At 47.9% G+C, this 25,295-nt stretch overlaps 1 protein-coding gene across 2 annotated transcripts in view; it reads left to right on the top strand.

Moving 5' to 3' along the window:
* gabbr1b (gamma-aminobutyric acid (GABA) B receptor, 1b) overlaps window positions 1-23,933 on the top strand; it is a 170,534-nt gene extending 146,601 nt beyond the window's left edge. For both annotated transcript variants that reach the window (XM_086177738.1, XM_086177739.1), the window contains exons 19-24: window positions 2,102-2,209; window positions 3,966-4,059; window positions 4,160-4,287; window positions 13,074-13,202; window positions 18,563-18,706; window positions 20,539-23,933. In XM_086177738.1, the coding sequence (XP_086033864.1) occupies window positions 2,102-2,209; window positions 3,966-4,059; window positions 4,160-4,287; window positions 13,074-13,202; window positions 18,563-18,706; window positions 20,539-20,826 (891 nt within the window). In that variant the 3' untranslated portion in view covers window positions 20,827-23,933. The remainder of the gene's footprint in view (window positions 1-2,101; window positions 2,210-3,965; window positions 4,060-4,159; window positions 4,288-13,073; window positions 13,203-18,562; window positions 18,707-20,538) is intronic.
* Window positions 23,934-25,295: the final 1,362 nt, after the last annotated feature.

Below are 25,295 nucleotides of genomic sequence, written 5' to 3'. Positions count from 1 at the left end.
ATTTTGTGGAGGGTCTCTGTCAGAATCGATCCCGCTCACTTCGCCGGGTCTCCTCAACAAGGACCAGAAACTAAGCCAGCTCTAAAGGAGGAGATTTGGGAGTCCTCGATGTGTAGAAATAACAGTATATGATTAAAAATGAATGGGAAGGGGGGGTTAAATGCTAAAATAAATTCATAAATATTCATTTTAATAAGTAAACTATGAAGTGTTTCACAAATTACAACATTAATTTTGCATTCGTCTCATTAAGTTCATGAATATCCATGGATTAATAATCAGATATAAAGTTAGAATTTCCTCCGGTAGAGTTAACAAAAATATAAAGGCAAATTAACGAACCAATAAAGTCAATCTAGCATTTATGTATAAATTCTCCCTTTTCAACATCATTCAATGAGAACCTTTTTATTTCATCTTTTTGCAGAAGCTAATCAATAAGCTCTTTAGGTGTGCAGATGCTGGAAGCATCTCGGGTTTTGGTCAATTATTTTCGCAAATACCTGAGAGGGTTTCCGTCGGTGCAGCGATTAGCTTCACAGCTAGGAGCTCCCTGGTCGTCTACATGCCATGGAGGCGTGTAGCTCTCGCTAACGTAGCGGAGGCGCTAGCTTGTGTGCGGTCGACTCCGAGCAGCACGCCGTGCTAATCCGGCCCAGAGCGCTTGGATGGTTTCTGCTGTCTGAGCGGAGTTCAGGCTTTGTAACAAAACAGGAGAATAAAAACACCACAGCTGTAAGTAGGACAGATAGTCTATTTAAAGTGGATAAGGGCTGAGGTGACGGTGCAGAAGGCCAAGCCGCAAACGCTGACAAAGGACTGATAGAGCCAATTCAGACCGTGGATAAACAACGTGGATCTTTGTTTTGCCGATAAAGAATCGGATCCCACTGCCGTTTTCATCTCCCGGAATACGAAGATACATGAAATGTTTACTTCTGTGTGAGCCGGAGTTTCGCTCTCCGACGATTCATGAAACATAATCCAGCGCTCGTTGTAAAATCCAGATTCCCTTTTTCCATTTTTTGCCATGTGAAGATGTGGAGTCGTCACAAGACTCAGACAAGACGAACGTCTTCTAGGGGAAGGGAATAGTCCGAACCGTTGGAAGGGATAGAGCGGTACCAAGAAGTGGATCTGGGATGGAACTCCTGGAGGTGCGTTGGGTTGTCCTCTTCCCTGGAGTTGCTCAAGGTGAAAGGAGTCAGGCAGGTGTACGGACACTCGCCAGGTCCTTGCTGAAGACAAGTGCTGGAGTTTTCCCTGCTAAATGAAGGATCACGTAGGGGGGAAGGTCTGATACTTGTTGGCTTGTAACTCCTCGTAGACCTTGTGAACCCAAATGGTCAGTGCTGGTGAACTAGGAGGTCCTGATCCCGATCCCGAGGTCCTCAACTCGCACCTCCCAAGTTTTTTTTCCCAAACCAGCATTTTTTGCACCGGCAATAAAGGAGGCTGTCAAAAGAAAGGAGAATCCTCCTTCTAATGTGATGAAGAAGGAGCAGAGCCAAAGGCTGAAGCTCTCAATGTACTTCTTCTACTACTACTACTACTACTAATAATAATGATAATACCTTTATTTATGAAATGCTTTTCCATGGGGTCAGAGGTCATCTTGGAGTCGCTGTGTCTTCCTGTCAGAAGGAGCCAGGAGGTGAGGATGACACCTGATAGGAGGCCTCGAGGATGCTGAGATAGACCGTGCGCCCCACCTGGCGTGGGAAAGCCTTGAGTCCACCCAGACGTGACCCGACAAATTTGCAACAAAGCTTCAAGATTTTCTTAAAATCTCGTAAGACAAATAACTCAAAACTCCGTTCAGGAGCATACAAGTATTGCCCTCACATTCACTACCAGCAAATCTGCTCTCGTCCCAGTCTGAATTTGTGAAAATATCAAGTGTCAGCGCCCGAGCGCGGACCCTCGGGTCCCCCGTCACGGCGCGCCGCTCGGAGCGCAGATTAAATTGACTCCGCTTCGTGATGGATCATTGTTTTCTCATTCGGCTCAGGCTCCTCTATTTATGGCTTCGTAAATCCCTCCTTCACAAAATCAAAAAGAGGGGAGATTACGCACCCATCATCTCCCTCTGTCCCGGCAGCACCTGGAGCCGTGGAAACTTTACTCCACCGTTGGCGTTCTGCTGGCCATCGACATCCTGTCCCTCATGATCTGGCAGATCGTGGACCCTTTGCACATCACCGTGGAGGTAGGAAGCAGTCATTAGGAACATGTACACTCACCCCAGCAGCGATCGCAAGCTGTTATTAATACGCGCCGATTGATTTCCAACTCCGTCGGAGCTGGCAAGTGACAAAGTCATTATTCAAGTACGCCCGGAAAGCAGGAAGTGGCTTCAAATTGAAAAACAGCCGCCGTTAGCAACCGGCACGAGCCGCGCAGCTTTAATACGCAATTAACATTTGTGATCCCGCAGCGGAGCGTTCCTGGTAGCGATCAAATAATCCTCAACGCGTGCTTGGCTATGACTTCAAGATGTTTAAAGGTGCTAGCAGAAAGCTATGAGAAGCTGACCTCTGGCTAGCAGGGGCCGTGACACACGGCTGGGATAGCCTACTACAGGGGTGTCAAACATACGGCTCGCTGGATAATTTGAAAGTGAAAAAAATGCATAAAAGACGGATTTAATTTTTTTATTAAATGTAATTCCAGAATTCCCCGCTAGGGGGCGCACTGTTTTGGTCAGAGTAGAGGACAATCCGCATCACTGAGACGGACCAATCAGCAGAGGTTAGCAATGCACCACCTGCTGCTTGTTAGCATGTTGTTTCCACCCTGTTTTCTTGGATTAGCCAAAATGTCGTTATCAAAACAGAAAAGTAGTTAAAGAGTGTCGAATTTTCAAAGAAAAATGGACTACGTCCTATTTATTTACGGAGACGCACGGGAAACCTTTGTGCTCGGTGCGTTTGCAACAAGTTTCGGTATTTAAGGAATATAATATACGGCGCCGCTACGAGACTCATCAGAGCGAAAAATATGACAGCTTGCAAAGAAACTGAGAAGAGATAAGATCGACCAATCACTGGCAGGTCTGAGGAAACAGCGTCCACTTTCACCCAGAGATGAGAAATCAGTGCAGCAGCGGTAAAAGCCAGCGAGCTAATTGCTAACAAAAATGTGCAATTTAACGTTAGTCACCAGCTTCACTACAAACGAGTATGTTGGAATTCAACTGTTCATGCAACTCCATACATGTTCAGTATGTGTTGTATGTGTTTGCATGTTTCATGGATGAAGTTTACACATTTACAGGTGAACACTTTCTTCTTTACACATTTAATCGCACCCTTTTTAGTTTGTAAGGTGTAGGCAGGGATTCAATTTAGATTTTATATGCACATGTGGAAATGGTTTAAAAATCCCTTTCTTTATAAGTCTCATTTAATCTTAAAGTGCATTACTATATTTTTCAATACCAATTACTTATTAAAGTTTTGTGCCTTTGCAAGATCAGTGGGATCACATGATCACATGATCGCAATGCAAACATGTGAATGATAAAAGTAAATTGCACTTTTGTCGAAGGAAATATGAGGTGTTTCATGAAATGTTTTGTAAAAGGATTGTTCATTCAATTCCAAAATTTTCCTCATGTCCTTGTACTTCTTTACACCAAAACAGAGGAAAGACATGATATTTTGGTTATTTATTGCTGAGTTTGCTATCATTTAAATGGTCCGACCCACTTGACATCTATGTGGCCTCCATGAGAAATGAGTTTGACACCCCTGGCCTACTAGATAGCTCCAACATGCAAACGGATGCTAACAGGAGTGAAAACATGTCTGGGAAGTCGTGCTTAGATACCACTTGAGAAAACCCACTTGATTACTTTCCAACCACATCCACCATGTTCTCGCTCGAGCGATTGTTGCTGTCATACATTATGTAAGTCCTTTGTTGCTTCATCCGCGAGTCGACGCTCCTCTGTTTGTGGGCAGAAATTCACCAGGGAGGCTCCCAAAGGAGATCTGGATGTGTTGATTCAACCGCTACTGGAGCACTGCAGCTCGGAGAAGATGAACACCTGGCTGGGTACGTTAAACACCGACTACATCTGCACCCGATCTCCAAGCGAACTCCCGCCGGCGGGGAGCTGATAATGACGCGAGCAATGGGTGGTGTTCCTCCTCAGGCGTGGTCTACGGCTACAAAGGCCTGCTGCTGCTGCTCGGCATCTTCCTGGCTTATGAGACCAAGTCCATCTCCACGGAGAAGATCAACGACCACCGAGCCGTGGGCATGGCCATCTACAATGTCGCTGTGAGTTTGTCCCGACCGAACCGAACCCCCCGCTGCACAAACGTTCGATGAACCGTCTCAGCGAGCATACAACTACTGATCCAGAGTTTCACAGGGGATCTTTGGAATCTTGCTTTGGACCAGTGAAATGTTTTGTTTACCCCTAGCGAGTAAATAGCTAGTGTGCTAAAAGGTGCAAATTGCGCATACCACAGCACTATGGTAAGATTTAGCTGTTTGCTAACGCTCGTGGGATTAGCAGCTAATGTAAACATCAACCATTTGGCGTTGGGGTCCACTCACTTGCACACTTGGGAGCCACCTGGGAACATCAGTGGGAGTTTGACGAAACAGTTAGCAAGAAAAGACTATCTGAAAAGCATTCAGGAGTAGAGGGTATCTAGCGTCACGCTGTGGAGGCCGAGGCTGCTGTGCTAGCTGCTAAAATTCATCCATTCATTACCAGTTCCGCTAATCCCAGCTGGGCCAAATATCCAGACATACAACAATCCGGACGCAAGTAGAACACGGAGACTGTCTTGACTCGAGGTGAACACGCCAAACACCCGGGGTTTAAATTTACTTTGTAAATCCAATGCAGAGACGTCGCGTTCGTCGCCGAGGAGACTCATAAAAGAAAAACACGCCGTTGCGAAGACGGAAAAGCTGCGCCTGAAAAGGACGACCCTGGAAAACAAATGAAGCGTTACGTCCTCGCAAACTGACTGCTGCCGTTTTAAATAACATTTAGGAGAGGACGTAATGGACCGCCGGCGTTCGCTTTCCCTCGGCCAGATACGGGGGGACGGGACACGTGTCTCCATTTGCAGATAAGGGCTCTTTAGCGAGGACGCTAATGTAGGTCGTTGCTCAGCATCCGTCTGGCGGTGAGGGTGACGGAGGCTTCGCCGCTTGACGCTAATAAAACCTGATACCACAAGCAGCTGCGTGGAGAGAAGACTCCCGTCCACAGCCAGAGAGAAGACCTGCTCCGGTTTGTTAACGTCTCAGGAAGCGTCAGGAAACATCTCCTTTTATTGGAACATTACCGCAAACGCAGTGGACCTGAGATCTAGGATTAACTAATCGGGTCAGGCGTCGGTGAGTCGCGTGCCTTCGCGGCTGGACTTCACCTCCGGCGGTGCGGCGTCTCCTTTGGCGTCTCCTCCCTTGTTTCACGCTTCGCTGGAATTTTAAAAAAACAAAAACCCATCTCACCTCCAGCCCAGTTTGTCAGCTGGAAGAAGGTCGGCGCCGGCCATCGGTATGCCCGCTGAGCGGGGACATCCAAGACGGCAGGCTTGCGGCGTGTCCTTCCACGTCCCGGACGGCGACGCCGACCGTGTCCTCGGCGGACATGTTGGTGGCCCCGTCGACTCGTCTGGCCGCCGGAACGTGCACGAATCCGAAAAGGTCCGCGTGCACTTAGAATTGGGATATGGTTACCGCTGCAGCAACCAGATTCGGAGATTATTCCACTCAATCCATACATTTTTCCTACATAGGACTTTTACGCTGTTCTTTTCTATCGATGCAGAACCTCATATCCAAACCTCAGCATTTGGAGATTTCTGCACATATTCATTCATTTTGTAAAATAATATCAATATGCAGTGCACGCTTCGTATAGCCTGTGCACCTCGGGCTATATGCTAGCTTAGTAAGCCAAGTTTAGATTTCTTTTTCCAATATTTTTATGTTTATAGTTTATTTTTATTTCTAATTCTGCCTTTTTCTTTTTATTATCTGTTACTGTCATATTTTCTGTAACTCTGGCACAACCATTTCTTTCGGGATTAATAAAGTTGTTCTTATCTTATCTTATTTTGGTGATCTGCTGGTGCAGGACATGTATGCCAGCAAGTTCAAGGTGGAGGTGGGACTTCAGCTCTGAGACCCTTCTTGTGATGGACAGATGAGGTTATATAGGAATCTCCATGGATCATGATGTTTGCAGGTGACATTGTGGTTTGTCGTGAGAGCAGGGAACATGTGTAGGAACATCTAAAGAGGTGGAGGTATGCTTTGCAAAGGAGAGGGAAGAAGGTTAGTCACAGCAAGACAGAGTATATGTGTGTGAATGAGAGGAACTCAGGTGGAACGGTGAGGCTACAGGGAGTGGAGATCAAGAAGCTGGAGATTTCAAGTACTCGAGGTCAGAGTGTAGGAGTCTGGGGTACGAAGAGATAGAAGACTATAAGCCAGAAGGAAAGGACAATTTGTGACAATGACCAAAAGACAGGAGCTGGAGGTCGCAGAGATGAAGATGTGGAGCTTCTCTTTGGGAGCGACCAGGATGGATCAGGAATGAGTCCACCAGAGGGACGACACATGGTAGATGTTCTGGAGAGACTCATGGACGTGGTGAGAGAGGAGGATCCAGAGAAGAGGGTTAGATGGAGAAGGTGGATCCCCTGTGGAGACCCTGAAGGGAAAAGCCAAAGGGAGAAGATCAAGTCGCGTCTGCAGGCTCCATCATTATTCCCCAATGTTTTGCCTTTTTTGTAACACGTCCACGGAGGTTAGATTTAATTGTTATTCCATAAATAAGTTTGTTGATGACAGTCAGAGGCATCGCCATGCAACCCTCTTCTCACACCAACCATCTCTTCCTTACCTTCTCCTCCATCCATAAAGCTCCTCCAGATCTCTAACCTCAGCATCCTTCCTCCACCCCTCCTGGGTCCAGGTCCAAAACATCTCAGTGTGACTTTATCTCCAGAACATCAACCATGTGCCGAAAAAAGACATCATTATTTGAATATATACATCATTGAAATAACACACACACACACACACACACACACACACTCGGAGTGGCTTTTTTAATCAGGAGCATCTCCATCACAGCTGATTTCATTCAACCCTCATAATCTAATTCATCCTGGAGGATTATCCATTACACACGGAGCGTTTAAGCCTAAACTGCGTGGGGCCAAAATGCAAATCTGCACCAGAGAAATTAAAAAATGGGAAAAAAAAATAAAATAAAAAACAGAAAAATATCTGCGCGTGTTTGAACTCCTGCTCCAGCTTCGGTTTGTTTTGGGAACAAAAGCGGCCCGCTGGATTTGCGCTCTGTGTAAACAAAGGGGTTTGACGTTTGATGCGGCAGACGTTTGTTTACGGCTTCCGCTACAAACGGCGCTGCGGCCGAGGGACCCGAAAAAAACGTTTACGGCGAGTATTCTGGGAAAACCGAGTGATTTTCTGTCGGGGAGGAGAAATGGCTGCGCGCAGAGGAGAAAAATCGGTGTAATAACGGCGTTATTTACTGCTAAATATACACACGGGTGGAAATCCGGGATTAAAACTTCGACAGATCTGAAAGAACAAAATGATTCGGCACCGAGGCCGTGGCTAATGCTAATGCTAACGCTACTTGTTACATCGCATCGTCACAAAACGTATCATGTTTTTAATACAGTAATTGCTAATGCTAACGCCACTTGTTACGTCGCATCGTCACAAAACGTGTCATGTTTTTTAATACAGTAATTGCTAATGCTAACGTTACTTGTTACGTCGCATCGTCACAAAACGTATCATGTTTTTTAATACAGTAATTGCTAATGCTAACGTTACTTGTTACGTCGCATCGTCACAAAACGTATCATGTTTTTAATACAGTAATTGCTAATGTTAACGCTAATTGTTACGTCGCATCGTCACAAAACGTATCATGTTTTTTAATACAGTAATTGCTAATGCTAACGCTACTTGTTACGTCGCATCGTCACAAAACGTATCATGTTTTTTAATACAGTAATTGCTAATGTTAACGCTACTTGTTACGTCGCATCGTCACAAAACGTATCATGTTTTTTAATACAGTAATTGCTAATGCTAACGCTACTTGTTACGTCGCATCGTCACAAAACGTATCATGTTTTTTAATACAGTAATTGCTAATGCTAACGCTACTTGTTACGTCGCATCATCACAAAACGTATCATGTTTTTTAATACAGTAATTGCTAATGCTAACGCTACTTGTTATGTCGCATCGTCACAAAACGTATCATGTTTTTAATACAGTAATTGCTAATGCTAACGCTACTTGTTACGTCGCATCGTCACAAAATGTATCATGTTTTTAATACAGTATTGCTAATGCTAACGCTAGTTGTTACGTCGCATCATCACAAAATGTATCATGTTTTTAATACAGTAATTGCTAATGCTAACGCTACTTGTTACGTCGCATCATCACAAAACGTATCATGTTTTTTAATACAGTAATTTTGGAACAGTGAACCTGCTATGATCCTTTGAATAAAAATTTTTTTTTTTAAAAATCCAGTGGTTAAAATAAAATAGCGATTAATAAAAATAAAGTAAAACCGGTAAAGAAATTAAATGTACGTAAAAAAATATGCAACGTATTTACATGTGTATTTACAAGTACATGTACAGCGGTCCCTTAAGATACAAATATAGTTCCTTCCAGAAGTGGATTTCACATTCGCAACGTTCACCAAAAATAAATGAAGAATAATGTGATTCAAAAAATTTTCAACCGGTTATACCCTTTCGTCCAGGAAAGCTAGAAACGGCGACCCAAGGCAGCGCCTTGAGCCTCAGGTACCTTCCCATCCAACATGGCGGCGAGCGACATGCCCTTTGTTGTGGAGCTTACAGTCCCGTGGGAGGACGGACACTGGCGAGACATTGGCGAGACATTGGCGAGACATTGGCGGTATGCCGATTTAGCAGCTGAAGCGGAGGGACGAGGCTGGAAAGTGAAGGTGAGGCCAGTGGAGGTGGGCTACAGGGGCTCTGTAGCCAGTTCCACCAGAAGGCGACTAAGGAAGATCTGGAGGACGGAGGGCAATGGAGGAGTTTGGCACTGTAGCGGAAGGGAGCGCTTACTCGACTCACACCAGGTCCGACCAGCCTCAAGCTCGCCAGAAAGCGTCTACCAACCAGTCCTGTGAATGAGTTGTGTTATTAGCTGCGATGCTATTGGATGCTAACATCCGGCCCCGGCGCAGAAGTACCGGAAAGTTTGGGGAAACGTCGCTGCCCATAAATGAAAGATGTTTAACGTTATCGACCGAACCCGGGCCTCAGCGGGAGCGTCGGGAGCGTCGGTATCAGCCGGCAGGTTATAAAGACTTATGAAGTCGTGGTTCTTTAGCCCGCCGTGGGTCCATCCATCACCCGCCGCTCCCGCCATCGGACACCATCCACCTCCAGAGGCCCGTTGCGCCAAAACACGGCGTTATTAAAACAGAAGCCGCTCCTGACGGACCTCTAAGAACCCGAAGTTACACTTGGCGCTCGTCCTCGGAGCTCCAGATTGCCGTGGAGCGTCCCGTCTCCAGATGAATGATGGCGGTTCCCTCCCCGCCCATTCTCTTCCCTCCGCCGTCCCGACGGCTCACAAATGCTATTTGCTGCGGCGAGATGACCGAAATGAATTGGACGAGTCGCAGTGTGTGTGTGTGTGAGTGTGTGTGTTAATAATGACGGCACAGAAAACAAGGCTCTCCAGCCTTCTGGACTGACGATTGATGAATGTTTATTGATTTCCGGCGCTGCATCGCCGGCTCTCCAACCTGTAATTCATCCCCACCTGCTATTTTTCTCTTCCGCCTCGCCTGCATTTAGCTTGATTTTACCCAAAAACAGCCTCCGTTAACACGTTGAACGCACGATCCCGACGGTCCGGCCAGAGACGAGCTGGTCTTTTGGGTTTTCGTACCTCGAGAGGCGTGTTTTATCGTCCGTGCGGGAGGTTAATCGGAAACATCTGAACCTCGCCGCGTCCCTCGGTAGGCTTAATGGCTTGTCGTTAAACGACGCGGGGATGCTAATCCACGCATTGGTGATTTTGTGATTGGATTATCGCAGGGTTCTATAATCCGGGTGGCCTCAGAGGTCCAACGCCGGGACGGTTCAGACTTTAAGATGTTGTTGCTTGCTCTTATCCGTCTGGCTGGGTGAAGCCTCCCTGCCTGGAGGTGCACTGACCTCCTGTCTTCTGTCTGCGGCTTGTATTGATTCTTCAAAGCAAAGCTGAGGAGCCTCTGGTTCGCCGACTGCACCTCGGAGTTCTGTTGTTGATGAAGGTCCCGGTTGAATTCACACGGTGTGGACTCTCCATGTGCCTCCATGGGGTTCCCCACGCGTTCTCCAGGTTCCTACCACAGTCCAAAAGCAAGCAGGAAGTTCATTGGAGAACTCTAAGCCTAACCTGACGGCAGTAGAGACAAGCTTTCTAAATAGCCTTGCGGTATGCTCGATAGTTACAATGACCCAAAGACAGGAGAAAGAACTGGAGGTTGCAGAGATGAAGATGTGGAGCTTCTCTTTGGGAGTGACAGGATGGCGAGGATCAGGAATGAGACATAGACTGAGACTGAGTTGGGTCATGCACAGAGGAGGGATAGTGAATATCTTGGTTGACGGATGCTGGAATTAGAGGTCTAGAGGAAGACCAAAGAGAAGACTGATGGACATAGTGAGAGAGGAGGATCCAGAGAATAGGGTTAGATGGAGAAGGTGGATGCACTTTGGAGACTCCAGAAGGGAAAACCCCAAAGGAAAAGAAAAAAGTTGTCACAGGGGTGCAGGACATGTATGTCCGAGACAAAGAGATAACCGAGATGGTTTGGACATGAAGGCTCTTCTGTTCATGTCCAAGCATGAAGATCTGGGTCGAAGGTTGCTGAAGGTGGAGCTGCCAGGTAGAAGGTCTGGAGGAAGACCAAAGAGAAGACGTATGAACGTCGAGAGAGAGGAAATGAAGGAGGATACAGAGAATAGGGTTAGATGGAGAAGGTGGATTCACTGTGGAGTCCCTTGAAGGGAAAAGCCCAAAGGAGAAGAAGAAGGAGGAGAGTTCCCTCAGATTTGTAGTAGACAGAGGAAGAGACGACCTTAGGAGTAGGTAAACATGGCGCCAGCTAGGTTCATGTCCGGTGGACCAAAGAGCGTATCTTCTGACACACTTAGGTATCCTCAGATATGCTAATTTGATGGCTGCGCGGCGGCTAGCACTTCACAGAGAAGATGGATTCGCTGCGGAGACCCCTGAAGGGAAAAGCCAGAGGCAAAAGAAGAAGAAGATCAAACCTGTGGATCGTCCACCGTCGAGAATAATACTGGCATAAGGACGCGGCTTCGGCTCATATACCAGATAGCTCGGACCAGTTACGATTTAAGGCACAAGATTTTAAGCCACCAGAAAAAGCTCCGTTCTTTTTGCTGATTCAATTGAAGATTTCAACCAAGACACCCAGTGGAAGCAGATCCATCTATGACTTGTGCTTTGGCTCTTCTGGCCGAGCCGTCTCATTGGTCATGTGACATTTAGCGAAGTTACATGGTTACTTAATGGGTCATCACTAGCTTGGAGATACAGATGAACAACATATAACCAAGCCTCTCCCAGCCGCCTCTCCGTACAGGAAAAATGATGAAACCGACCCCGTATTCTCACAGGAACTTTCGCTCTAGTTTGTCCGTCTTCCAAAATAGCTGCTAATTCCCGGGAGCTGTGGCGAGGAGGCATGAAACAAGAAAGAATCCTCCTCAAAGTGCATGTTGTTTTGAAGTCCGGGGACGTGATTTCATCGGCTCTTTCTGTCGACCTGTACGGGAGGCTGTCGGCGCCTCCGGGATTTCGACAAGAAAGCGGCAATAAGCTCACTGGTCACGGGGATTGTTTTTATATAAGCTACGGGTCAAAGCTACGCAACTCCTGAGGGAGCCGGCTCTCGGTCACGTGGTCGATACTACCCAAGGAGTTGGACGCCGACGTCTGTGAACTTCTGAGGCGTCCGGGAAGTGGTTCACGCAGACGGCAATATGTGGTACGAGTGCCTGAAGGTTCTCAGCCGCCCTGCCGGGTCATTTTCAAGTCTTATCTTAATGGGACTTTGAGAAATTGGAGTTTTCGTCCGTCCTGACAAACTGTGGGGAGCGAGCATACCGTGCTCTGGCTGGGGAAGGGTACTGGTCTAGGCCAGGGGTCGGCAACCCATCTTTACACTGCGGCTCCGAGTGGCTTGGGAAAAAAATGATAAATATTTAATTGAAGTGTATTTCATTTGTGTTCATTCCTTTTTTTAACTCTAAGTTCTAAGTTGGAAGATTATTGTGATCTTGAAATATTAAATAAAATTATGGTCATTATTTTTTTGGCGCTCAAAATAACGCCACACTCGCGGAAGCCGGTAAAGTCCCGATTTGCAGAAGTCCCATAAACCAGGTAAAATATATATTTATGAAGATATTTTGCAAATATTTATTTTTTATTGTTTACTGACACAGTGATTTTTTTCCCGATTTATTTCTAAAATTCAGGTCAAGGCTCCGCTACACGCTCTGAAAGCCCAAAGCTCAAAATGAGTTCATTACATAAATAAAATTTAATTTTCTCCGTAATACTTTGTGAATTTCAGAAGCAACACACTACACACTTGTTTATACAAAGTGTAAAGGTAATAAAAAGCAATATATACAGTGGTACCTTTATTTTAGATGTCAAAAAGTAATCGCGGCTCCCAGTGTTTTCTTTTGCGAGGAAACCGGGTCCAAATGTCTCTTCGGGTGTTAAAGGTTGCCGACCCCTGGTTTAGGCCGACTGCGGTTCTTTATGCTCATGTACCCGTCGCTAGTTAGCGCTTGGGCCAAAGGTAAGAACTCAGCTAGCTCACCTAGCTTGCCTAGCTATGTAAACAGCTGATCATAAGGCTAAAGGTTGGATTCCTGGAAGTGGTGTGTGTCGTCCCCAGCTGTTACCCATAACTGAAACCCAAAAAGACGCCTCTTGACGCCTCCTTTCCTGTGTCCCCTCAGGTTTTATGTATGATCACCGCCCCGGTCACCATGATCCTGTCCTCCCAGCAGGACGCCTCCTTTGCCTTTGCCTCCTTGGCCATCGTCTTCTCGGTCTACATCACGCTGGTGGTTCTGTTCGTTCCCAAGGTAAGAACGGCTCGTCTGCACCGCACGCTCAGCGCGACGGTTCACCAAAGTCCAATTGTTATCTTCATGCAAGGCATTAGCGCTCAGCTTTCAATGGATGGTTCAAAGTTTGTAAAAGGAGTTTGCCAAAGCAACCGGCGCCTGGCTTTGCACGGTGAGAAAATCTTTCTCGATACAAATGATGTTTTTGTTCATTCGACCTTCCGGACCGTTCCCGCCTTCGCCGCGCTTCACTCCGTCTCGCCGTTTCACGCATCAGCTAACACAAGCTAGCCCTCGGAAAAAAACAGCCGGACACATTTTCTTGCATAAAACCGGTTCACAAAAAGTTGGGACTCCTGGTGTAAAAGACCTGGAGTCAGTTTCCTGTGGAGACAAAATGATGAACTTCATTTTTGTCCATAAATATTCCGTTTAAATCTATGAAAGGCGACGAAACTCCAGCATCATCGATCAGGTGATGTCATCTCCCGCCGCCTTCCCATTGGCTATTGGGTCTAAAAAGTGACAACTCCTGTTAGGACGCAGTCAGTGGATCAGCAAACATCTACGACAGCAGGTGGTGCTAGACATCCATGACACCTGGCGGGACTCCACACTCGTTCCTTCATTTTCTAAAAACAAAAGTACTCTTGAGGAACCCGTACAACGTTTTAGAATTCACACGCAAGTGAAGGCGCAGTAGTTGCTCTTCATTCCCCATCCACCAGCAGATGAACGACTTCTGAACACCTCATGTTTCACCCGAGAAAGTCTAAAAATTGTAGCTATTACTCAGTCTGGGCTTAGACGAAGACTAGACAAAGAATATTCCGCATAATCATAACGTTGTGCCGACCGACTCCTGGAAGTGATGAATGCTTCCGCAGGAAAAGAGGGGAAACTCGCTCGTCGGCAATTTCATCGTCATCACGTAGAGGTTCGGTCTCAGAACGCTGACGGGGATTAGTAGATTGGGTATGGACTCCGGGAGCAGCCGTGAACCATACGGAGCGACAAATATTCCAAACCGTCGCCCAACGCCTGGCAAATCCAGGTTCTCCGGTGACCCCCGGTTAGGGGACCCATGTTCCAAAAGAGTCCCGTAAGGTCTACAGAGGTCTGCCCAAAGTACACCAACCCCGATGTTGCCGAGGCTCCAGGAGGACGTGCCCGGCACCTTCGTACCAGCAAGGGGTTCCTCCGTCGTCCATCATCGGGGTTCGTCCGATCGCACAACAGTACAAAAGCAGATTCCAGTAGGCGTCGGAGGGAACATCTGCAGGCGCTAAGTGTTCCCATCAATCGCGTCCTTGGGAGAAAATCAGCCATCAAATAAACGCCGCTGGCGTCCGAGCAGCTCCGAGATCTTCGGCGGTCGATGGACGGAAGTACACTGAGTAGCAGAAGGATCTGAAGACCCTTTGACGACCCGAGATTTTATTCAACGGTAGTTTTATGTCTCCCGCGTGTTCGGGATCGATACCGTCAACATTTGTACAAAAATCCGACGAGGAGCTCGACGCGTGAATCTGTCTTTGCCAACATTTCCAAATAAGGAAATAACGGGTTTACTCGGCGGCGTATCCTCTTATGAGACCTCTAGTTTGGTGACGGAGGTTTCGGATCTGTCTCTCATTTCACTTTTGATAGAATGAATGTCATATTTTCCAAAATATACTGGAGTTCAGCAAAAGTCAACAGAAACAAGTATGTTAGGAGGTACATTGTCGGTTTCCCGGCGTTGTCCTGGTTTTGTCAAAAGCGGCGATTCCCCCTGTGCTTCTGGCTTTCAGGAAAGAGCTTCGTGTCGAAAATGAGGACGTACGACCCGAAAAAAAAAAAGAATAAACATGTGACGCTTTAAAAAGTCATATTTGACATTTCCTGCATTTATAAAACCACAGCTTCGTTTTAGGAAGGAAGTGCAGTTCCAGTTTGTTTTTGACGTTCAGAGATCTTTTATTACATCTCTTTCAAGTCTTCATGAACTTTCCCTGATGAGGATCCTTTTATTTTGCTTTTGTTTGTATTTTGTTTTAATAAATCATCTGCAGTTATCTAACGCTTCCTCCTGTCGGTTCAGCCCGTCAATCCCCTTCTTTTGTCTGGCAGAACACTGCGATACAAAGGTCAAAGGTCAAATTCTTGGGGTTGGTTAGCAAGTTGTTTGGTTTTGTACGAATAAGATGTCGTTATAAACGCCACAACGTCGCCTACAAAACCTTCTGACCACGGCTTCAAACCTCAAACGTGCTCGGGTCCAGAAAACACGAGGATCGACACTTTAGGGGAAAAAAAGAAGCAGGTGAAAAAGTTGTGTAAGTCATAAAGTTGAGAACTCACCCCGAGGACGTCGCATCTGGTGAGATCAATAATGTTGTGTTTACCCTTCCAGGCAAGCGGGTCCGATCGAATAACTTGATATTTATTGTTTTTTTACCCCGAGCGGGAGGATTGTGAGCAGAACATCCGAGATACGGCAGGAAAACAACACAAACTGGCGCATTTTGCGGACCGTAAGATGCAACGCGCTATGAGGCGCGTGATAAAACCGCAAAACAAAACAGTCAGTTTAGTCGAACTTTATTTATCTCATTTATCTCCCTTTGTTCCCTCGGAAACTGTTTGGTCTTCTTCTCGCCGCGATTTTCCGCTCCACTTCGGTACCGTTGATTCATTGCCAATTTTTCGGGGGTCCTCAGAAGCGTCGGCGGTAAGAGTACGACACTCACCGGACACTTTATTAGGTACACCTGTCCAACTGCTCGTTAACACTTAATTTCTAATCAGCCAATCACATGGCGGCAACTCAGTGCATTTAGGCATGTAGACGTGGTCAAGACAATCTCCTGCAGTTCAAACCGAGCATCAGTCTGGGGAAGAAAGGTGATTGGAGTGACTTTGAACGTGGCATGGTTGTTGGTGCCAGAAGGGCTGGTCTGAGTATTTCAGAAACCGCTGATCTACTGGGATTTTCACGCACAGCCATCTCTAGGGTTTACAGAGAATGGTCTGAAAAAGAAGAAATATCCAGTGAGTGGCAGTTCTGTGGGCGGAAATGCCGTGTTGATGCCAGAGGTCAGAGGAGAATGGCCAGATTGTTTCCAGCTGATAGAAAGGCAACAGTGACTCAAATAACCACCCGTTCCAACCAAGGTGGGCAGAAGAGCATCTCTGAACGCACAGGATGTCCAACTCTGAGGCAGATGGGCTACGGCAGCAGAAGACCACGCCGAAACCGAGGCTACAATTTGCACGAGCTCATCGAAATTGGACAATAGAAGATTGGAAAAACGTCGCCCGGTCTGACGAGTCTCGATTTCTGCCGCGACATTCGGACGGTCGGGTCAGAATTTGGCATCAACAACATGAAAGCATGGATCCATCCTGCCTTGTATCAGCGGTTCAGGCTGGTGGTGGAGGTGCGGGGAATATTTTCTGGCACTCTTTGGGCCCCTTGGTACCAATGGAGCATCGTTGCAACGCCACAGCCTACCTGAGTATTGCTGCTGACCACGTCCATCCCTCTATGACCTCAATGTACCCAACCTCTGATGACTACTTTCAGCAGGATAATGCGCCATGTCATAAAGCTGGAATCATCTCAGACCGGTTTCTTGAACATGACAATGAGTTCACTGGACTCAAATGGCCTCCACAGTCACCAGATCTCAATCCAATAGAGCATCTTTGGGATGTGGTGGAACGGGAGATTGGCATCATGGATGTTCAGCCGACAAATGTGATGCCATCACGTCGATATGGACCAAACTCTGAGGAATGCTTCCAGCACCTTGTTGAATCTATGCCACCAAGAATTGAGGCAGTTCTGAAGGCAAAAGGGGGTCCAAGCCGTTACTAGCATGGCGTACCTAACAAAGTGTCCGGTGAGTGTACGTACTCTATAGTTGCCAGCGACAGCGTACACCTTGTATTCCAGCACTACATAATTAGTTTTCAACCGAGGACCAACTTTCAACCAAGGGAACGCTCCAAAAATCAACCCAAAGTCGCGCCAAAACATTTGGACGGATGTTTGAGCGCGGGGTGTATGCGCAAGAAGAATTCATACATAAGGTGACGGATTATAAGGCACACGGAGGGTTTTGGAGAAAATTTAAGGATTTTAAATGCGACTTATAGTGCGGAAAATACGGTATTCACGGAAAGGGAGCCAAACGCCTTTTGGGCCAAGATACATGTACAGCTGACCTCGATAACGACAACCGTGGAATATGACAAAACGCAAAAGGGAAGTTCAAAAGATGAACTGAAATCGGAGAGTGAGAAACAGAACAAAGGTTATATTTCTAAATCACCCAATAAATAAAAAAAACAATAATTCCAGCAGAAGCAAATTCTGAAAGTCCACTTTCCAGCAAAGGAAGCTGATAAGTTACCAAACAAGTATCCAGATGTTTACTTGGGATTAAATACAGGGAAGACGTTTCAGAACCGAAGGGGGTTCAATCCAACACGATATCCAGCCTCAGAACTTCAGCCGGCGTGAAGTTTCCAGGTTTGTAACCACAAAGCTGACATATTTCATCGGCGTCACGGTTCAGCGACGAGCCGCGGCCGAGAGCCGAGCAAACTGAACCGTGACAATCCGGTATCTCCCGCCCGGACTTCGCTGCGCCGCCGATCTAATTAAATCGGCTTCGGGTGCCGAAGCTCGGGTCTCTCCGAGACGGCCGTCTTCTCATTCCTCTCGGCACGGGTCAAAGCACAACTTCTGGTTTAAGGTTGAATCCTCAGCTTCTCCTTGCGCCGAAAGTACTTGTTCAAGCTCTGTATCCGCCCATCCAAAGAGGGCCTCCTTAAATGTCGTCCGCTACGTCGCCTGATCCAGATAGTTCCTGGTTTCTCACCCCTTCACCAGTTTTTTGGTGGATAGTATTTTTCAACAACTTATAACTGAACCTTTTATCTTGACTTTCCTGCTATCGGCGCTGTCGTACCTCGACGAATTCCCGCCTACTTTGTTTGCCAAAAAGTTCCTTGTATGTGAAGAGCAGGCGTTCCTCAAAGCAGAAGGTTGGCTGTTGGATTCCAGGCCGTTCCTGTCCACGTCCAGAAGTTTCCTTGGGCGAGACACTGAACCCCGGTGCTTCTGACGGCCTGGTTAGCATCTTGCGTGGCAGCTCACGCCTTAGGTGGTCTCATCTTCTCGAGTGTCACATTGAGATCCATCACCCGTCAACCGTATCCTAAATTCTGACGTGTTCTGCACGCCGCCGCTTCGTGAAGTCCATCTTCTGCCTTTCCGCCGGCCTTTCCAGGTCTCGTTCCTGATAATTCCATCACGATGGTAATCTTGATGCTCTTCATTCCATGGAAGTCGATGTTCTACCTCCGTCACCGTGTGTGGGTTACAGATGAGGCGACTGATCACGAGGGGCGAGTGGCAGTCGGACACCCAGGAGACCATGAAGACCGGCTCGTCCACCAACAACAACGACGAAGAGAAATCCCGACAGCTGGAGCGCGAGAACAAGGAGCTGCAGAAGATCATCCAGGAAGTAAGCAGGGTTCTCCTTCCTTCCTTCTTTTCATTTTGAAAAGGTCTTAGAAGATGCCAAACACTTAGGTCAGGAGAGGCTTTTGGGGGGGTTCTTCACAGGTTCTCTCGGCAGGCTGGGAGCTAAGAGCATACAAGTTCCAAAGAGCATACAAGTTCCAAAGAGCATACAAGTTCCAAAAAACATACAAGTTCCAAAGAGCATACAAGTTCCAAAGAGCATACAAGTTCCAAAGAGCATACAAGTTCCAAAGAGCATACAAGTTCCAAAGAGCATACATGTTCCAAGGAGCATACATGTTCCAAGGAGCAGAGCATACAAGTTCCAAAGCTATTTTGAACCAACAGGGTAATTTCCTTCTCCAGAAAGGAAAATCAATATTTTTTTTTCCCTGGTGTGTTGTAGAACGATCACATATGAATAAAAATCCTTTGTTTCACCAACGCCGCACCTCAGTCACCTGAGTTTGCACAAAATAGATCCTAAACTCCATGACATGCAGCTGCACAGCCTCCCTGGTGTCCAAGTCCTTTTTGTGGAATTTTACGGTATTGTTTATCTAATCCTTGTAACCGTCTCTATTGAGTGGATTCCCACAGGAGGTCCTTCTGTTTGGAGTCTTCATGTTCTCCTGCATCTGCGAGGGGTTCCTCCAGGTTCATCCCACAGTCCAAAAAGACGCAAGAGGTTCATTGGAGACTCTAAACTGTCCAGACGAGTGAGAGGGTGAATGGTCGGTCCAGGGCGAACCCCACCAAAAAGAAATGAACGAATGTGTCTACTTTTTCACATCTCAGAGACGTGAAGATGGTTTTTAATGCAGATAAGACTCCCATTTTCCAAAAAATCAAGAGCAAGCCATTTTTTTTTTACAGATACAGATTTGAAAATATCTGTTTTATTTCCTTTATAAGTTATAAGAGCAAGTGTGAGTCTGAGTCAACGAAGCGTAGCAAGACACTGGATGGGCGGCGTAGAAGCTAATAAGACGAACCAGAACTCCTCACTGTCCGCCGGCCGGCCTTTTCTTTGTCCAGAAGCCCATCGGCTACGAAGCTGTTTGGCCGGAATGCAAATTCAGATTTAACAGTTACATCCAGGCGGTGTCGGTCGGTGTTTTTCCTCCTGATCATTTCTGTCCGCGGCTGAAAAGCCAGACTTCTTGCGCTTCCTGCCAACACATCCGGCAGCTTCCTCTCATCCAGAAGCAGCGGTGAAGACAAGATTTCCTCCTCCGGCTCAGATAGCGCGATTTCATAGCAATCAGGAACAGAACTATGCCAAGTTGGACGCGGTAGAAGATTGCACTTCGCCTCGTCTTTCAGCGAGACAGACTTTCAGGAAGGACTTGGGATCTTGCCATGGAAATGCAACATCTGGAATAATTGTGGTACATATATTCATTCACTCGTAGCCTATCCGAGCCGTGATTGGGCGGGAGGCGGGGTTTGCCGTGGATTGGTCGATCACGGGGCCTCGTGGAGAGACATGCGACCCTTCACCCTCTCATTCACACGCCGTATAAAGACATGGAACCATCCACTCGCTCATTCACACGTCATGCAGAAGCATACAAGTATGGCCCCCGGGAGAATGCGGAGACATACATCATCCATATGTCTGGACGATGTCGGGTCTCCAATGTGGTTTCCTGCTTGTGTTTGGGCTGGAGAACCTGGAGGAACCCCATGCAGACACCTTGAGAACATGGGGACTCCACCCAGAAAGGCAGGGACCTTCTGGCTGCAAGGTGAAGGCTAGTCCACTTGTAAATGGTTCCCTGACTGATGGGTGTTTAGCAGGCTGTGAGCAGAGTTGTATGTTCCCTGCAGAAGGAGGAGCGGGTGTCGGAGTTGAGGAACCAGCTGTCCGAGCGCCAGGCCCTGCGGTCCAGGAGAAGGGCCTCCACCCTCACCAACCAGAACCACAGCTCCCCCTCGCTCGCCATCCCTCACAGCGACCCTCGGGCCCTGGCCCCGCCGCCGGGGTACCCCGCCCCCGCCTCCGACCTCCACGCCGTTCCTCCGTCCTTCGCCAACTCGTCCAGCCTCTACCAGCCGGACAGCAAGATCAGCCGCAACAACTGCCACGCCAGCCGCCTGCAGCTGCTCTACAAGTGAGTCCTTGGCCGCGAAGGCGCGGCGAAGGAGCGCCGGTGCAAAGAGGCCCCGGTGACGAGTCCCATTTTCACTCGCGTCGCTTTGCACAAAAACGCCCGTCCCCTTTTTCCCTCCAGGAGAAAACGAAAAACGTGTGAACGTGACTTTATATTTGACTCGTACGCCACCAGGGGTTTGAGGAAATGCTCCATGTTGACCATTTGCTATGTCTCAGCTGCTCTTTGACTGGACCGTGCTCTTTAAGACGATCTGCAAAAATCCCGAGACAAAGGGAACGTTGTCTTTCGCCGGTCGGTGCAGGAACCTCGGATGGATCCCGGCTCAATGTGGACGCCCTTCTGCCTCGACCGGTTGGGGTAGAAAGAGAGGGCAGAGTATGGAGGTCGGGAGATTCGGGCACTGGTGGCGGTATACCGCTAATATCGGTCGCGCTAACAATGCTAACATCCGAAATGACGGAAAGCGCTTCATAAATTGTTATTATGACAGGATGTCGATGCATCCATGCTCCTCACTGTTCAGTTTTCTGACTCGTGGCCCAAAACGACTACCGTAAGCGACCCAGGACAAAAACAATAGCTTGAGCTAACGCGTGGATGCACAAACTGTAGATGCTAAGCTGCGTTAGCGTCTCGGTCTTCGGGTGTCTTCTGAAGAGGGTGGACTTCTACAAATAGTCAAGATGGTCGAGCGTTTTTTGATAGCGATACCTCAGTGATGACCTCCTTGTGTGTTAGCTAGCGGTCGAGAAGCCCGATGAAGACGCACCTCGCGAGAACTCGACTCCCCGACAAAATGTGTCATCGTGGCTCTTCCTGTTTCGTGTTCGGAGGTGGGTTTTTATTGTCCCGTTCTCTTTATGCGCTGCCGTTTATAGGTCTCTGTTGAAAGAGACACCAAGTTGCTGTACATGCTGTGTGCTAACGCTAACGCCTCATCGCCGTGGGTGTTCTCGCTGTCCCTTCCGAGGTCCCGGGTCGAAAACGGGTCCGTCTGTCGGCCTTCATATTGCCATGTTTTCGCTGATCGACAGCCACGTTTCTGCCGGAAAGTCAATACAAGAAAAAAGGCGGTTCTGAAATAGCATCCGTGCACCCAAACGGGCAGAAGAGGACCTTCTGGCTTTCCCTGTTTGGTCCGAGTTGAAGAAACACCAAAGAGAACGAGATTGTAAACGACTGAGCACCTGCGCCGGGAACTCCCGCCGGGAATTCAATTCGTCCATCCGTCTTCTGCCCCATCCAAAGTCCGAAGGGGGCGGCAGCCAGAGCAGAGACGCCCAGACTTCCCTCCCCGGCCATGTAGTCCAGCTCTTCTGGGGGATCCCAAGGCGTTCCCAGGCCACCCTGGAGACGTATGCTCTCCAGGGTGGCCTGGGTCTTCCCCGTGGTCTCCTCCCTAGATGGACATCTCCTCCCTGACCAGATGCTGAGCCACCTCATCTGGCTCATCTCTACGTGGAGAAGGGGCGACTCCACTCCGAGCTCCTCTTGGATGGTCCAACTTCTCACCCTTTCTCTGAGGGAGAGTCCGGCCACCTCGTGGTGAAAACTCATTTCGGCCGCTTGTATCCGCGGATCTCGTTCTTTGGATCACTTCCCAGTTGGGAAGGTACCGTAGCTCCACTGGTAAATTGAGAACTTCGCCTTCTGGCTCAGTTCCTTCTTCACCACCACAGAGAGTCCGGCAGAGAGTCCACAACACTGCAGACGCTGCATCTCCCGCTCGGGAACAAAAAACCCGAGATACTGGAACTCCTCCGCTTGCGGCAGGACCTCTTCCCCGACCCGGAGTGGACACTCCACCCGTCTTGACCTCGAGGTGCGAACCCGGAGATCACGGACCGATGAAGCCGACAGAACCACATCATCTGATCCCCTCGAGGTCCTGGCTGCACCAAGACATTCTGTCCATAAAAGTTGTGGACATTTCAAACCACAACCGGACCTGAAACGCGCTCCTCGGAGTCCGTTCGCGTCGTCCGCCTCTGCTGCGTTTCTACGAAGCGACGGTCCTTCAAGATGAAACATGTTCGATGTTCTGGAGATGAAGTCAAGGCTGAGATGTTTGGGATGTGGACAGAGGAGGGATGGTGCAGAAGTAGTGAAAGCAAGTGGAAGAATTAGAGACGTCTGCAGTTTATGGTTTTATGAAATCAGGAATCATCCCCTGAGGCCGTCAGATGTGCTCCTTTAAAAGATCACCCAAGTGTTTGTCCGGTAAAGTCAAACGTTCTCGCTTCTTCTGTGACTGTAAATCAGTGTTCTGTCAAGATCACGTCGGCTTCGGCTTCGGTCGACTCCAGACTCGTACTCAACGCCGTAAATCGAGATCGCAGCGAGACGCCAAACTGCACTTCCTGGGCAGGTGTCTGGTTTCGAGTGACTCGGTCGCTCTTCCCGGTCCGCGGTAGCTGGTTTTACAAACCCGACCAACCGTTTTACAAATCTGCCGCTTCCTGGATCCAAACCTGCCGCGGCCTCCCCTCCTCTTACTATGCAGACGTTTCCAAACATTCTCCATCACACAACCGTGGTGAATCTCCTCATACCGAGATGTTTCGGGGGGCAGAGGAGGAGTTTAACGCCAGGGTACCGACATCATCTGCTAGCAAAGGCAGCGAACGGGCTTTCAAACGGCTCATTCACCTGGAAACGGTAGCTTAGCTTAGCTTAGCTTAGCGGTCCGGGGCATCTCCGAAGAGCGTAGGCGAGTTTTAACTCTTATCCTTATCGTGTTTCTGGAGTACCGTTTTAATCTTCGCTGGGAAGACGAGGTTTTTTTTGACAAACAAGGGCACGTGTTGCTAGAAGGGACGTTCAACAGGAGAAAAAATATCTATCTCAGCATCGTGTTTCCCCCCGAGTGTAAATATCTCCTCCATGTTTGTCCGTGAGGACGTTGGATCGTGACCATGTGAGTGAACCGCCGACTGTACATAGAAGAGAATAAATCTGTAAATAATGATTTCATCTGCTGATACAGGCTGTATTCCTGGTGTTACAGTATTGAAAGTATATTTCTACATTTGCTGTCCCATCCGTCGGAGGAGATCATTTTGACTGCGAACTGTCTTAACCTGACAAATAAACTAGTTGTTTTTCTCAGAGCGTGTCTTCTGGCGTCTGTGAACCTCCTGGAGGTGGTTGTCATCGGACCTTCGAGGCGCCGGCGTCTGTTTGGTAACTTCACGCTGTCTTTGGGTGTTATTTGGCGCTGCAGAAGGAGGAGCTTCGGTATGCTTGGTGCGACGGGACCTTAGAATTTAAAGAGGTCACTAGAAGCATCGTTTTCAAACTCAGGAACATCTCCAAGATCTCCGCTCAATGTGGGCGACCTTCTGCCTCGACCAGCCAGAGTAGAGGAAGAGTACTAGAAGGTCAGGGAGGGAGAAGGAAAGCAAGACGAAAGCAAGTGGTCTAGAACGACCAATACCAGGAGCGCTAACAGCAACATGCTAATAGCCAAAATGAAAACTTTATTACTCATAAAAAAAAAAAGATGAGCAACGGTGGACGAGTGGTGAGATGGTGCGATAGATACGGAACTCGTGGGATAAGAAAACCCAGGAAAACTTACGGTATAAATGTAGGTAAGCACAGAATACTCATAGAAATGAGTTTGTAATCGGTGTTTTTAAACGACGGTAGATCATCTTGCATCTGACGCGAGTGTCGTCCAAGACTTTTTTTTTTTTTTTTCCTCCGGAGGTCAAAACTTGAAATCAAATTCACTTTCCTCTCAAACGTTGAAATGAAAGATGAAAACGATAAATACCAACTGGGGTGACGTTGTTCCACAGTAAACAGAGTGTGGGCTGTGGGGGGTTTACAGTGTTGGCGGGGAGTTACCCTTTCTTTTTCCTTCCAACTCAACTTTTGAGGAAATGGAAACTTTCTCTCCACATCAAGTGGACCGAGAAGCGAAAGCACGCAACTTCATGGTTTTGGTATGTGATGCAAGTTTTGAGCTACAAATATCCAGGGTGACTGGGTTCGTCGCCAGGCGTGCTCACCGGCCTGTTAGCAATAAGCTAACAGGCCGTCATGTGGCATTTTTCGAGCCGCCGATGACCTTCTGGTCGCTCTCTCTGCTTTTCGGGGTCGAGTATTCGCACCGAGCTCGCCATTGGACGCATCCGCCGATTCTCTTTCCTTGAGTCGAGTTGAACCCGGACTCCGTGAAATGTTTTTCGCCGCCTCGCTAGCCCAATCCCTTGGACGAACCTTCCGAGCTGCCCTTCGGCCTCCCGAGGCCACGATTGTCGGAAACACGCTGACTTTCTCCTTCTTCCACGGCGGCCGGTCTCACATTTTCCCCTGGTGACGACGTCACAGCAGAATACATCTACGGCGAGAAGGAGAAGCCAATTTATTTCCTTTTATGGTATTTTCTTATTCAACATACAAGCATACGAGTCTGGCGACCGGTACCTCTAAAGGCATACAAAATTTGCGATGCTGCGATTG

The sequence above is a fragment of the Fistularia commersonii genome, chromosome 30, assembly GCF_037954325.1.
Source record: "Fistularia commersonii isolate RoL2024-O1a breed Wild chromosome 30, RoL_Fcom_v1.0, whole genome shotgun sequence".
NCBI classification, from domain to species: Eukaryota; Metazoa; Chordata; class Actinopteri; order Syngnathiformes; family Fistulariidae; genus Fistularia; species Fistularia commersonii.
The sequence above is the reverse complement of the archived record's forward strand: the minus strand, read 5'-3'. Positions and strand labels throughout refer to the sequence as shown.